Genomic DNA, 15,749 nt, shown 5'->3' with positions numbered 1-15,749 from the left:
ACAAAATTTATAACACAACCATATGACAACAATTGACTTATTATATGCTTATGAAAACAAGAGGCCTATGGGCCTCATCGCTCATCTGAACAACAATTCCTTGTAACATTATATGTCGTAGCATATGCTATTTCTATATCAAACTTTGAACCCTTTTGGGGCCTGGTATTTTTCCGTGAATTTTGGTTAGCTTTAACAAATTAGAATGTACACTATCTTAGAATGCTTGCTTAGTAATCTCACAAACTGTAGATTATTTATTTCTCATAAAGAAAATTTTTAAACATTTTTAAGGCGCATCGCTTTCAGTGATGTAGCCTCATCGCTGTCAGCCCACTTCTCTCGGCTTATATACAAGCGGCGTCATAGAACTCAAGTATCAATGCGCCAAAAAATATATAGTGCCATTCTGATTGTTACGTATTTTCAACCAGGAACATATATTCAGTATTCATTTTAAAAATGTCAACAAATCATCACAACAGATATCTCCTTTACACATTGAAAAAACATCAATGAAAGAGCAAAACAAAGATTAATACGCAGATGAGATAGACTTGCAATACGATGTACGTACGATAGGGACAGAGGACCAGTCAACCGATGAGATAATTTGCATAACAACAGTTCATACTTCAATTTAAAAGCGGCGACGTTAATTGTTTGAATATCGAAGGTAAAAAAATGAAATAATTTCGTATATAAAATATTTATATTAAAATGAGAGTAAGTTGCTGTCTTTCTATAGCTAGGGACAGATTTCGTATTTTATCACTTGATAAAACAAATAAGACGATGTCCAACTGAATGAGGAAAAGCGCGCCACCTTCCCCATGTGTAGAATGGCGATATTAAACAACTTGTAGTGATGTTTTTAGCTACCTTCAATGCGATGCGCCGCTCAGGCCTTCAGGCCTTTGATTTATAATATATATTTCTATGTTAAACTTTAAACGTCTTTTTGGGCCCCAGTCTTGGTCCTGTGGTCACGCCTTTATTTATTACATTATTTAAGGATGCCTGCATAGTAATCTCACAAATTGAAGCATTGTGGTTCTTTATCAGAAGATTTTTATGATATTTTTCTATATTCGTTAAACTTTGAACCTCGCGTCAGACCCCAATTTTTTCACTGTATAAACAAGCTTTTGAGTAGATATTGGCATTTCTGCTGCAGTGGTTCTTGAGAAGATTTTTAAAAATTTCCAACGTATTTCTATGTTAAATTTTTAACCCCGCCTGGAGGCCTAGTTTTGGTCCGATGGTTTCGATTTTTACAATTTAAAATATTCACCATAAAAACAAGCTTTGGTGTAAATATTGGCACTTCTGGTGCAATGGTTCTTGAGAGGACAATTTTTACATTTTTCCTATGTATTTCTAAATCAAAATTTGAACCCCGCCTGCGGCTCCAGTTTTGGTTCGAGGGTCACGATTTTTATATTTTAGAATCTTTACTATAGAAACAATCTTTGGTGTAAATTTTGGCATTTCTGCTGTAGTGGTTCTCATGAAGATTTTTAAACATTATCTTTTCTACACGCGACTGAAGCCCCAGTTTAGGTCTGAGGGTCATGATTTTTATAATTTAGAATTTTTACTATATAAGCAAGCTTTTGTGTGAATTTTGGTATTTCTGGTTCAGTTGTTCTTGAGAAGTAGATTTTTAAGGACACACACCCTATACTCACTGTTTCTTAATTATCCCTCTTTGGAAGAGGGCTGCGCGCTTTATTTTCACAATTTAAAATCTCCTTTCCATAAGAATACTTTTTATTAAGTTTGTTTAAATTTGGCCCAGTGGTTTTAGAGAAAAAAATATCCTCACTGTTTCTTAATAATCCCTCGTTGGAAGAGGGCTGCGCGCTTTATTTTCATAATTTAAAATCCCCTTTCCATAAGAAGTTTGGTTAAATTTGGCCCAGTGGTGTTAAAGAAAAAGTCAAAAATGTAAAAAGTTTACAGACAGACGCCGGACAACAGGTGATTAGTAAAGCTCCCTCGAACCTTTTGTTCAGGTGAGCTAAAAAACTACAGTATAATAACAGTGTTTTAGCAGTTTATAATACTGCTTAAGGATGAACCAAGCTGCCATAATAAAATATTTGCATATCCATTGTTCTTTCCCACTGTAAGCCTATACAGAGGAACTGCAATTATTTTTCTATAATCGCAACTGCTCTGTCTGTATACTATGACGTCATAAAGGATACATTAAAGTCGGAATGTTTATTTTTGATGCAATATCTAAATGTCTAGGTCTAGGCCAATAAAGGGTATTTGCGAGTGGTAAAATGCAAATATATATATTAACAATGGTGAAGTCTGATTAATCCGTGTCCTCATTTTGTACCATGTATTACAGTACTGCCTGACTATGAAAAAAGACAAACAATATAGACATGTCACTTTAAGTTTATTGACTTTTATCTACAGCTCGCTACATTTCCCCAAACATCATTTGTATACAAGTATTATGTTTTTCATGGTAAGAGTAAACACAATAAAAATAAACATAATACTATATATATATGTTATAAATGTATTTCATCAGGTTTATTGTGTGGGTAAACACAAAAAAATCATCTCGCTTAAACTTGCGTACAATATTTCTCCAAATAAATGACATTAACTTGAGTTGTCCTATCTATCTGGTCAACAGAGATACAGAGTGTGAGAAATGTGCTTAAACACCATTAACAAACACATAGGATTAACAACATGCTAAATACAAATTGAGGTCATCAAGACCTACTTTCAAATTGATATATACATGAGTATATGACTTCTGGTATAATTAATGGTACATCATTTCTAAAACACAAGTTAGTTTATTTTTTCAAATAAATAGATATGTTCTAAAATAGTTTCACTATAAACTACCATAATTCTAATTGGGTCACTGTGACCTACCTTTTGAGCATAACAAGCAATATATGATGCACCAATTGTTACACAGGCACAGCTCAAACTTAATCAATTAAAAACTAACATCAACTATTAATATATTGAAATTAAAACTACATAACATTGTATAAAAAAACCCAACGAAAACTTATCAAATTCTTATCAAAAGCTTATCAGATCACTTCTTTCCAAATGATCAATCCTACCAATAAAACTGTCACGGATAAACACCATCAAATTCATTTCTCATTTTTAAGTAAAACTTCCATCTTATGAAAATTATATAAGGGGAATAACTGTTTTTTCATCCTGACTGAAAAATACACATTTTGAGTTATTCCCCTTTGAATATAATGTTTATTACAACATACAAGATTTCTTGTGTAAAAATCAAAATTACAAAAAAAACAATATGTGACACATTGGCTACAATTGTAATGGACATCTCCGTCCTAGCACCGAATGATACCAGAAATTTCAGGAGCTTAGATATGTAAAACATATTATATACTGACAAAATTTACACTTAGATAAAATTGACAAAAAACGTATGATAACAAATTACAGTACAGTTCACGTACACAAAAGACAGAGTCCATTGATGATGCCTTATTCATAAAGAGTTTAGGTACACAGAGCACAGAGTCTATTGAGGATGCGTTATATATGTAGAGTTCACCTATACAGAAACAGAGTCCATCGATGGCGCGTTATATATGTAGAGTTCACGCACACGGATACAGAGTCCATCGATGGCGCGTTATATATGTAGAGTTCACGCACACGGATACAGAGTCCATCGATGGCGCGTTATATATGTAGAGTTCACGCACACGGATACAGAGTCCATTGATGGCGCGTTATATATGTAGAGTTCAGGCAGACAGATACATTATTTTTGTGCAGATTTCATGTACACAGAACGCAGAGACCATTGATGACGCGTTATTTTTGTGCAGAGTTCACATACACAGCAACAGTGTCCATTGATGACGCGTTATTTTTGTTCACCTACACAGATACAGAGTCCATTCATGAAACGTTTATGTAGAGTTCACGCACAGAACACAAAGTCCGTTGATGACCGGTAATTATTTGGCTTCTGTAACTCCATTGGAATTATGGATAATCCGGGAAGGTTTTCTAATGTCTCCCCCTGAAGGTGTTTAAAAAGCAGCTTGTCTGCAAGAAATAAAAAAAAAAATTTATAATAGTATTAAATGATTAATTAATATCAAATACTTGGACAAGAAGGAAAGAGTGAGAAAGCTCAGACACCCCATGTTCTCCCATTACTTGACAATGCTACACATCATGAATGGCAGAGTATGCATTAAGGTGGCATTCTACACCGCTTTCTGATGACGCAGTACGCAAAAAAGTAAACCTGGAAGCATGTAATTCTGGTACCGGCTGATTGCAACTGAGGCGAATTGTATGGGGACCGCTCTTTTGAAAAATTTGTTAAATTAGTAGAATAAATCAACATTTTGATTAAAATTCATTCTTTACATGTAAGGTGGTATGGGACACCTTTATGTTGTGTCATATTATTTATCGAAATAAACAATACCGGTAAATCAAGTGTAATTTTATAAATAGTTTCTTTCCCATCATTGTTACCTTACAGCGCAGTGCAGTGGGTTAGAGCGCTCACTACGGACCTGTAAGTCACGAGTTCGAGTCGGGTTTGAAAAATTTATTACTTTTCCAAAATTTTCTAAAACACATTTTTGGTAAAATATTGTGAAAGAAAATTCTAAACCAATGAAAGTATTTCAGTAGTAATGTACTTTAATTCACATCATTATTGACAGATGTTCCATACCACCTTAATTAAAGGGATGGGAGGGTGGCTTTGAATTTCTCTCAGGTTGGGATACATAAATCCTAATTATCTCCCCTTGAAAAGGGGCACGTTCCTTAATTTTCACAACTTTGAATCTTCTTTGCCCAAGGGTGCTTTGTGCCAAGTTTGGTTGAAATTGACCCAGTAGTTCTGGGGGAGATGTTGAAAATGTGAAAAGTTGACGGACAGAGGACAGACAAACAAACAGACGGACAGACGACATACAAAATGTGATCAGAAAGGCTCACTTGAGCTTTCAGCTCAGTTAGCTAAAAATGATAAAGGGCATTACTAGCAAAACATCATCAGATCAAAACTTTCTGCAATTATGCATATATTTAATCATTTGTCTTAAACAACAACATACTAAATTCTAATGGTTCAAAATTTGAAGACAAAACATTGTAATTAAAATTTCCTAGAAATGTGCAAATCAACACATTGTGTTCTAACTACCTACAAAAAAAATCATTGCTAAATTCAACATATGGCCAATATTCTAAGTTCAATGGGGCTAAAATTCCTAGAAAGATAAATGAATTGGAACTTCCTAGTAATTAGCACATCTACATGTTGTGTCCTAAATACCTTAAAAGTTTCATATTAAACATGATAAAATTCTTAGGTCGAAGTCATTATTCTCTAACAATTCCATTACATGGGGTATAATAATGGCACAATTAGCAAAACAAAGATACATTTTGGAATTGATAATGATCTGACATTTACAATTTATAATTGTTCAGTTTAATATTATAGACTTCATGTGGATATTTGTTTTATAATATTCCACATTCAGAAAATAAAACTTGTATAACATGATGTTTCTCACTCAGCAACAGACAGCCATGTTTGGATGATCACAAAGTGTGAAATAAACAGGAGTCAGTATTACAGTCCATGTGAATTATACACAGCTCAATGTCAGCTGCAGATGTTGAACAAAGTGATAAACAACATGTGTGGTTTGGAGAGCAGACTAGATTTGTACAGAAACATTTACAACCTGTCAATATCCCAGCTATCTCCATTATACGGCTGGTGTTGAGCTGGACATGGCGTCCTCATCAGTACGGGGTCTGTGTTCATCTACAACGAGGCATTAATTAGCTGTTAATTAATCAATTCCATACATTATATGTAATGACAGAGCTACATCTACAAATTAAAACTTCAAACGGATTACCATGACACTTGGTCTATTATTTGTCTAATTAATTAAATTAGGTCAATTAACATGTAACAAAACAACTGATTACAAATACATGCGTCAGTGAGTTTTACCTTCGTTTAGTTGATGAGTTGTTGTGACGAGGTGTCGTGTATCAGGTGTCTTCATCAGGACGGGGTCTGTGTTCATCTACAACATGGCATTAATTAGCTGTTAATTAATACATACAGTATATGTAATGATAGAGCTACATCTACCAATTAAAACTTTAACCTGATTACCATGACACTTTCTTTAATATTTATCTAAATAATTGAATTAAGTCAATTAACATGTCACAAAATAACTGATTACAAATACATGAGTCACTCTATATATTTCATAATTAAATACAACAACCTGCTATTTCTATTCACTAAATACAATGACATGTAACTGTACATTTAATTAATAAAATAATGTATCTTATTTCTGTTTATTTTAGATAAACACTGAATCCCAATGACTGGTAGACACAGCTAACCCTGTAACAATGAGTTGTTTATATTGACAAACAATCACACAGATAAACATGTCTTACATGTATCTTATTGACTGATAATTAACACGGACTGTGTGTCTTAGTTATCTATATCTAATTAATGTGAATGATAATGACTCAGACTTACCTGTCAGAGCGTCCTGTCTGGTGATATACCTGTAGACACACACCTTGTTGTTCCACGGTGATCCGACCCAGAGACGGTGAGTGTTGACATCATAACCCAGGCCCCATGGTCTACCCATCTCTTGTGATTTTGTCAGTAGATGTGACAGGAACTGACCGTCCTTATTTATCATCTGTACTGTGTCGGTTCTACCATCACACACCAGGATGTGTGACAGCGCGTCAGTACAGATTCCCCATGGCTGTAGTCCTGATCCTGATGGATGTCCTGTGTGGGAGAAACGATGTCTTCCTCCACGCTCTGTCACCACTACAGCACGAAACTCAAAGTCAGACACCACGACATCCCCATTGTTGTTCTCTGTTATATAGCGAGGTAATCTATACAGTCCCCGTCCTGTGTTGTGGTACTGTATGGTTTGTGTGAGTTGTCCACTCTGGTTGTACCGGGTTACCTTGCCTGTGTATGTATCACTGTTAAACATCGCAACCAGTAGATCCCCAGTGGACGGGGACCAGTACACACACCGTGGTCTCCATGTAGAGTCTGTTGTCTCTATAAATGTGGTGGTTGTTTTCATATCCTTTGACAGTTTGTTGATGTTATAATCCTCATCTATATAAATCAGTTCACTCTCACTGTTCACTGTGTGTGATCCTCCATCACCACTCAATGAATCCTCCACACGATGTAGAGGGACACCTGTTGTGTCTGTCAACATGAAATTGTTAAAATCACTGACCCAGACCCGGTCTGATGTCACACAGGAAATGTGACGACAACAATCAACACCTGGCACTGTGAGAGATTGATGGAACTCAGCACCAGACGTCAGTTTCAGCAGACACTGGTTTCCTACGCGTCGGTTTCCTCTCTCTGTGATTTGCATTGCACTCAGTGACTCCATCACATCCTCCTTGTTGAGTGACTCAGTCATGGAGAGCTGGCTGGTGTGGAGTGTAAGATGTATCTGGGGGAGGGCTGCCTTTGTGAAGGAGAGGAATTGTAGCGCACTGAATGTGAATGCTGGCTGTACATATCTGTGTTCATATCTCCTTAGTCTGACAATATGTCTGATCATTTCTATCTTTTGTTTTTTACATCTGTGTTTAAAATCAAAGTAACATAACACATTGTTCAATAGATCATATACCACATAGTCAATGAGATCCTTCAGTCTCTGGGCCTTTGTTAACATCTCTGATTGAAGGGGGGAGAATTCTGTGTGACAGGTTTTGACATCAGCTTTGATTTCTGTCAGGAGAACAGGTCTGTAAAAGAGAGCCTCACTTCTGATGGTGTGAATGGTTCCTCTGTGTTGTTGTCGCTTTGTTTTATAGGCTGTTATAACATCTATCTGAGTGTGTTTTCTATGTGTTTGGCAATTATTACAGGCAGGAACTTGACAAGGTTCACAGTACTTTGTATAAACATGGCTAGGATGTCTCACACAGATCTCTTGTGTTGGGATGTAGTTGAGTTTATCACGGTGTGACACAACATCATGGTCTATTGTTTGGAGATCTTTTACGTGGTTCTCTTTACACTGGGGACACAGATCACATGGACACGATACACAATAGTACGCTGTGTCCCCCGGACACTTAGAACATTGATGTAGTCTAAATGAGAAGCTTGCTGTGATGTATTGGGAGCTTGCTGTGTCCATGATGTGGGAAGTCTGGGTCATAACCTGTTCAATGAAAATAAAGAGTTTTAGGATTATTATTGTTTGTATAAACATTCAATGTCAAATTTTAAAAGAAATATATTTGGGTTTTTTAAAGATTAATATATTTTCTCTACTTGGATAATTGATGGTCTATTATTCTGGTTCTGATTATAGAGTCACTCAACCAGTAGAAAAATACAACATAAGATTGCTGAGTGAGAAAGAGGTGCTCTCTCCTCTCTCTCTCTCTCTCTTTATCCCTACATTTCTTTCTCTCTGTTTCCCTCTCTTGGATGTGTACATGATTGAGAAAGTGTACTATATGATTATCTAGCAGAGAAAGTCAGAGAGAAAAAAAAAATAAGATGTAAAGTACACATCACAATTAAGTTAATTCAATTACCGGGTATTAACTGTCTCAATTTACCTAACATGTACTCCTGCTCTTTCTATTTCTCTCTCTCTCTCTCTCTCTCTCTCTCTCTCGATCTTATTCCTCCTCTCTCTCTGATTTTTTTCTAACACATGCTTTTTCTCTGTCTCCTCAGATTTCTCTTCTAAACATGTATTTTTGCTCTCTCTTTCTATCTATTTCTCTCTTTCAGACAAATTCCATTAAACATGTACATGTACTAAATATATCTTACTCTCAAAGATGTAATCTCTCTCTCTCTCTCTCTGACCTATTCTTATGAACATGTGCATCTTACTATTGTAATTAGGGTCTTCCGTTTTCCAACGGAAGACCCTTTTGTTTTTCTTCGGTTTCTTTTTATTAGGGTCTTCCGTTTTCCAACGGAAGACCCTTTTGTTTTTCTTCGGTTTCTTTTTATTATTATTATACTTTTTCTTTTTTTTCTGACTCCTTTTTTGCTTCATAACTCAAAAAGTTTTCAACCGATTTCAATGAAACTTCCAGAGATTTTAGCAAGTTATCGTCCCTCAAAGATGTTAAAGTTTTAAAGACAACATCACTTCCGTTTTGGCGTGACGTCATTTTTAAAATTTAAAAAAAGTCATTTTGTCCGGGACTTTTCTAAAAAACGCTTTAAGATAGAGGCTTGACATTTTCAATTGTTATGATTTGGTCAATTTACCTCTGTAATGAAGCTATATAATAAAAATCTGTCACTTGCGGTCGAAACTGGAAGCGAATCAAATTTTTTGAAAAAATGAATTTTTTGATCAAACAAAAAACGTATACTTATTTTGTAGAGCTTTTTAAGCTGAGTCTAATGCTGAAAACCGTTTGAAATTCGGAGGATGCATAACAGAGATATCGGGGTTTAAAAACTGATTTTCTCGGAAATTTTGATGCCGCGTTCTTGGTTTCAAAAATAGTGCAAAATTCACACTGAAAGTAACTTCTACTGTAACAATTCGTACTGATCATAAAACTTTATAAAAAACATAAAATTATATGCATATTGTATAGTTTGTAAAGATAAATACAAAACTTCAATTCGTTTTAAAATCGGATACTGCATTGCGGAGTTATCAGGGTTTAAATATTGATTTTTCCGGAAATGTTGATTCCTCGTTATTGGTTTAAAAAATAGTGCAAAATTCACACTAAAAGTAACTCCTGCTGAAAAGATTTCGTACAGGTCATAAAACCGAACTCCTTTTTTATATAGTTAATCAGAGTGTTTATTGAAACAATTTCGTTAATTCGGTCGATAATTACGTTGTTAGTTTTTATTAGTCTGATTAGTTTTAATCGAAATAATTATCGTACGATTCACCATGTCAACTCGCCATGTTTCGACTGCGAACAACAGCTGATAGCGGTGTGTCAGAAGAATGGCCTGCAAGACGGCGATAGTGGAAATTTCAGCTCAACTAACGTATGACAGATTATAAAGGTATGTTTCAATACAGGATATGTCGTATTGACTTTTTCTTTTCAAAGTGTTTGTGCACTTTTCAATCTAATCCGACATTCCGCTGACTCTAACCTTCGCTTTTGACGTGCGTAACAATATAAAAGCGGGCATTTGAGTCAGAGAAATCTCGGGATATTATCTGTCCAATGTATTTTCACGTGTATGTTTTGCACACTACTCGTTTGAATTTCTATTTATTATTATGTATATGTATGTCTTATTTTGTATTGAACAACACACCACACACTGTATAACAGTGCAATTAAAAGGGGTGGGGGTCCAAAGGCACACAAGAGTAGAATGTTGTAATTAGAGTGCATGTTTGCATGATGATAACTTTACCCTAAATATTTGAAAATAGCAGATCTTTATCATATCACCTCCACTTAATTAATGAATTAAAGAACTCAGACAGGCTTGCATGTGCTTAATTAAATAAATAAATTTGACATGGTAAATATTCAGTCTAATTAAAATTAGAACTTTTGTCTGGCTCGTCGTTATACCGTATATGATTATCGCCTGTGAAAGAGCATGTAAATCAGAGTGCAAGATGAAAAGAACTTTAAGTTCAGATTTTAGGTTAATGTTCCCTGATATCTATAAAACATTCTTCTCAAGATTTGATTATTTCACAGAACATTGTAAATTCTTTGAGATTAGTTTATCTTTTATATATATTGAATTTTATTGATTCATTTTAGGTAAACTTTACATGCAGAACACATCTACATGGTAAACAGTTTTTACAGTAAGACAAATGTATGTAATAATTTTTACTTCATGTGCCTCAGATCTCTCTCTCTCTCTCTCTCTCTCTCTCTCTCTCTCTCTCTCTCTCTCTCTCTCTCTCGATCTCTCTCATGCTTTTAATCTTGGCAAAGCATCACAGAGCAACATCATTTTGTGCATATCTCTATCTAGGAAAAGAAATCAACAATGCTTTAAATTTCAAAATGAGCATGTATTATCGTGCAATCCCTCATTTTTTCATTGTGCAACTAAAATTTAGTAAAAATAAAAACGCTAAATTTATTTTCAAAAAAAAACCCAGTAGAATTCATTTTAAAAAAATGGTATAGCAGAAAATTATACTTTGAGGCTGTTTGGATGAAATACTGTAAGTCGTTTTAATTCCACCATGTTAAATTTTCATGATTTTTACTAAAGTATCAATTGCGATGGTTTTAATTTCACGCTGCTTAAAAATTCAATTGATCAGAATAGAAGCATTTAAATTTCATAATATTTGGTTAAAGTGTTCAAACTTATGCTTCTTAGGAAAATCAAAAAATAGGGGGAGGGTATACATGTAAGGGTATTTCTAAGTGATGTGATGCTTTTGTCATGATAATATCATGTATATGTATGTAGTTTTGAATAAGGTTTCTTATTTAGGGAGGTTGAACAACAGTTGACCTCTAAAAGATCAGGTAAAGATGCTTTATTTATGGAGAGCCCTATAAATCTGTGTTAAATAGAAGAAAGTGGAAATGCTGGGTTCACTTAAATTGCCATATTTTTCTTAATCCTTAATGGATTTGGCAAAATGAGGTATACTTTTTCTCAGAATAGCATAAGCTTTGTAAGTTTAAGACAAGATGACTTTTCAGAGAATGTTAGTGTAAGTTTCAAGACTACATGGTATTTTCAGATTTCTCATTTAACTGTAATTTTGAGTGGATTTTTACCAAAAGTAGTCTATTTTGGGAAAATGGATGATTTTGTTGGTTATACATTGTACATGTATATGTCATTACATGATTTATTAGCTATAATATACAAGGGAAGTAAATGCCTTTTAAATGTGTAGAATGACCACCACTAAAGTAAATTGGCTTAGAAAGTAGGTATTTCCTATCCTTATGACAATTAAAAGGCTTAAGTTAATTACCGAGATAAGAATTAATACTGCACAGTAAAAGAGTTTTGATCAATTGAATTATCTAAATTATAAATTTGCAGCAATTTTGCTGTCTGATTTCATGAAATAACATTAAGCAACCTGACTTATATATCTTAATTTTTTTAAAACAGCATATTTTTCTTTCAAATAAAATTCACATGTAGACAAATGCAGTTATCAAAGTATACAATATGTCAAAAAACTCAAGTTTTTCCTCCTTCCTATCCAAAAGTGATATTTTAGATATATTAATTTTACAGAATTCAAAAAGCCATGGCCCCCCTCTTTCCAATTGTCTCCATTACCATTACATGTTGGATATGTAAATGTACATTTGACCTTGAAATAACATCTGCTATGATAATTACTCTCGAAATGATCAAGAAGCAACAAATATTTACCCTTTTATTGTGTATATGCATCAAAAATGTAGGAAAACATGTAAAACTTGAACATTTATCATGGAATTCTCATCCGTCCCCAGGTACCCGGTTGTGTTTGAATTTCATTTTAATTAAGAGCAGACATCACACTGGTAGGTCTTAAATTACTATTTTAGCAAGGTTAAAAGGAGACTAGAAACAAGAATAAATAAAATATTCACTAAATATGATTATAAGCTTACTGTTTCATGAAAACAAGAAATCACATGTATGGCGGCATGTCTTTTTGTGAAAAAAAATGTTACATTACATCCATTTAACAAGAAAATATCAATTTTCAATATCAGTGATGGTTGTTTTTAAATATGTGTGAGAAATGACTTAAGGGAATTGCCACAAGTTTCATAATATTAAGGTTAAAGTGTTCAAACTAATGCTTCTTAGGAAAATCAAAAAATAGGGGGAGGGTATACATGTAAGGGTATTTCTAAGTGATGTGATGCTTTTGTCATGATAATATCATGTATATGTATGTAGTTTTGAATAAGGTTTCTTATTTAGGGAGGTTAAAAATAGTTGACCTCTATAAGATGATGTAAAGATGCTTTATTTATGGAGAGCCCTATGAATCTGTGTTAAATAGAGGAAAGTGGAAATGCTGGGTTCACTTAAATTGCCATATTTTTCTTAATCCTTAATGGAATTGGCAAAATGAGGTATACTTTTTCTCAGAATAGCATAAGCTTTGTAAGTTTAAGACAAGATGACTTTTCAGAGAATGTTAGTGTAAGTTAAAGGTAGCAAGGGACAGTTTCGGATAAAGTACCCGTCAATATTTTTGTAAAATTGAGAGTTGCTGTACTTAAAGGCTTATGAGTGTAGCTAAAATTCATGAAATGGTTTTTAATGATTATCATTACTTAGAGGGATGTCTCTTGTTGAAATTGATATTCAATATGTAGGCCCCATATGTTAGGTACATGAGATTCAGAAATAAAATGTGAAACCTGCGGCTAATATGACTGTTGTGTTGACTTTAGACAGTGAACATGCAAGTTACAGACGGGAGGGTAAATAACACGAAAAGTAGGTGGATGGGGCATTATAAACTATACACCGGTAAGTTTCTGACATGTGATGGTGCAACATGCACATGGTACGGAAGGTCAACCCTTTGCAGGGAATTGGCTGGGGGAGGTCTAAAAAGCTGAAAAATCATGAAAAATTAGCAAAATATGGAAGGGTCAAAATCTCATAAAACCAGTATGTAGAAAATTTTACAGGTTTTGACTAGTAATTTTCTTCAGAAATTGGTGTTTGGCCTTATAAAAAGTGAATTAAAGGTATTTGTGCTGAATGGGAACTGAGGAAATTCTAGTTACAGGGTTCCGAAGACACACGTCCCCAGGCTACAATGAAACGTATCACAAAAACTGTCCTGTGCCATCTAATGTCACGTATCGGGATATGTCATACTAATTACATTTCATGGTCAGTGTATTTTTTTTCAGAAATACTATGCATATGTTAATGTAAACACAGCTATTATTAGTACCGGTACATGTATTAACACAGCTTATTGATTTTTTTAATTTCAGCTATTGGTGGCCACATGGTTTTTACCTGTTGATTCTTTTCAGCTCTTGAGGTTAACCTGTCATCTCTACCCACATGCATATTCCTTAATGTGTTCTACAGACTATTTACCAGTAAAAATTAAATCGGATAATTCATGAACAGTTACTGTAATGGAACTTTAAGAAAGCATCATGCCTTGTTGTGGTTTGTGTTTGATAAGAAATTATAACAAACAAAATTATGGCTGTTTAAAGTAATTTACAATTGTTAGCTGTGAAAATTTGGCTGTTTAAAGTAATTTACAATTGTTAGCTGTGAAAATTTGTTTTTCAATAAAAGTATGCAATTATGTTTCTTTTATTTTGTTTTTAGCTCACCTGAGCCAAAGGCTCAAGTGAGCTTTTCTGATCACAATTTGTCGTTGTTGTAAACTTTTCATATTTTCATCTTCTTTTCAAGAACCACTGGGCAGATTTCAACCAAATTTGGCACTAAGCACCACCGCTAGGTGAAGGGGATTCAAGTTTGTTCAAATGAAGGGCCACGCCCTCTTTAAAGGGGAGATAATTGAGAATTATTGAAAATTTGATGGTATTTTTCAAAAATCTTCTTCTCAAAAACTATTCGGCCTGAAAAGCTTTAACTTGTGTGGAGGCATCCTCAGGTAGTGTAGATTCAAGTTTGTTCAAATCATGTTCCCGGGGGTAGAGAGGGGCCATAAGAGGGGGATCAAGTTTTACATAGGAATATATAGAGAAAATCTTTGAAAATCTTCTTCTCAAAAACTATTAGGCCAGAAAAGCACAAATTAAAGTGGAAGCATCCTCAGGTAGTGTAGATTCAAGTTTGTTAAAATCATAGTCCTAGGTGGTATTTGGGTCACAATGGGGGAATTGATTTTTACATAGGAATATATAGAGAAAATCTTTAAAAATCTTTTTCTCAGAAACTAATAAGCCAGGAAAGCTGAAACTTATGTGGAAGCATCCTCAGGTACTGTAGATACAAAGTTGTGAAAATCATGACCCCGGGGATAGGTTTGGGCCACAATGGGTGGGGGGGGGGGGGTGGTCAAAGTTTAACATTGGAATATATAGAGTAAATATTTAAAAATCTTCTTCTCACAAACTAATCAGCCAGATGATTATTTATAATTGTTAAGACTTTGGCCCCAGTACAGTTCTTTGGCCTCACAAGAAGGTTCAGAGTTTGATGTAGGTTTATATCCCATGTATAAACTATTGTTAAGGATCTTTTTTTGAGAACTGCAATACTCAACATGCGATATAACTATAAAATCAATATAAAATCATCCTTTTAGAAAAGGAACTAATGATTATAAACAAGAATATTTATGGGGGGAAATGGGTTTTATTTATACAGGATCTACATGTATTAATGTACATTGTCCAGGTAGTTTGCATTGTGACTCCATTAAGCTGATTTTATCATACCTATTGTTTGTGAGCGATGTGGCCAATTTGCCTCTTGTTTTAGTTTTTCATTGTTTTTCAATATTAAAAATTAAACATATGTAACCTACGGTAATTTTCATGATGAGTACAAAACTTAAATCCGTTTTTAAATCGGACGATGCATAACAGATATCGGGGTTTAAAAATTGCTTTTTCAGAAATTTTGATTCTGCGTTTTTGGTTTCAAAAATAGCGTGAAGTTCAAACTCGTACCAAAAATAATTCGAAGTTTGTTAAGAACTTTGACACCTTCG

The 15,749-nt window shown here is 34.2% G+C and overlaps 2 protein-coding genes across 3 annotated transcripts in view; both read right to left on the bottom strand.

Moving 5' to 3' along the window:
• Nucleotides 1–2,399: 2,399 nt before the first annotated feature.
• Nucleotides 2,400–8,536, bottom strand: LOC128171380 (uncharacterized). 2 transcript variants are annotated; one of them, XR_008242069.1, is made up of 4 exons: nt 6,596–8,536; nt 6,041–6,116; nt 5,763–5,845; nt 2,400–4,089 (listed from the first exon to the last, which is right to left on the bottom strand). XR_008242069.1 is itself a non-coding variant. In XM_052837167.1 (3 exons), exons 1-2 carry the CDS (start codon nt 8,337–8,339, stop codon nt 5,787–5,789), a joined length of 1,803 nt encoding a protein of 600 aa, XP_052693127.1. In that variant the 5' UTR covers nt 8,340–8,536; the 3' UTR covers nt 2,400–4,089; nt 5,763–5,786. The 2 variants fall into 2 exon arrangements, 1 of the variants encoding a protein (XP_052693127.1); XM_052837167.1 differs by lacking the exon at nt 6,041–6,116.
• The window catches only part of LOC128171447 (uncharacterized), a 136,814-nt gene continuing 123,464 nt past the window's right edge, over nt 2,400–15,749 (bottom strand). Inside the window, exon 5 of the mRNA XM_052837236.1 lies at nt 2,400–3,918. The gene's annotated coding sequence lies outside the window, so the exon portion shown is untranslated. The remainder of the gene's footprint in view (nt 3,919–15,749) is intronic.

This window comes from Crassostrea angulata, chromosome 2 (genome assembly GCF_025612915.1).
Source record: "Crassostrea angulata isolate pt1a10 chromosome 2, ASM2561291v2, whole genome shotgun sequence".
In the NCBI taxonomy this organism is placed as follows: Eukaryota; Metazoa; Mollusca; class Bivalvia; order Ostreida; family Ostreidae; genus Magallana; species Magallana angulata.
Note: the sequence above shows the minus strand (reverse complement) of the source record. Positions and strands in the feature narration are given on the sequence as shown.

Bases quoted from the DNA above. Each gene is read 5' to 3' on its own strand.
- LOC128171380 (XM_052837167.1), bottom strand. From the start codon at position 8,339: ATGTTTATACAAACAATAATAATCCTAAAACTCTTTATTTTCATTGAA. The intron at 5,846-6,595 runs GTAAGTCTGAGT...GCCTCGTTGTAG, and splicing joins CAGACAGGACGCTCTGACAG to ATGAACACAGACCCCGTACT.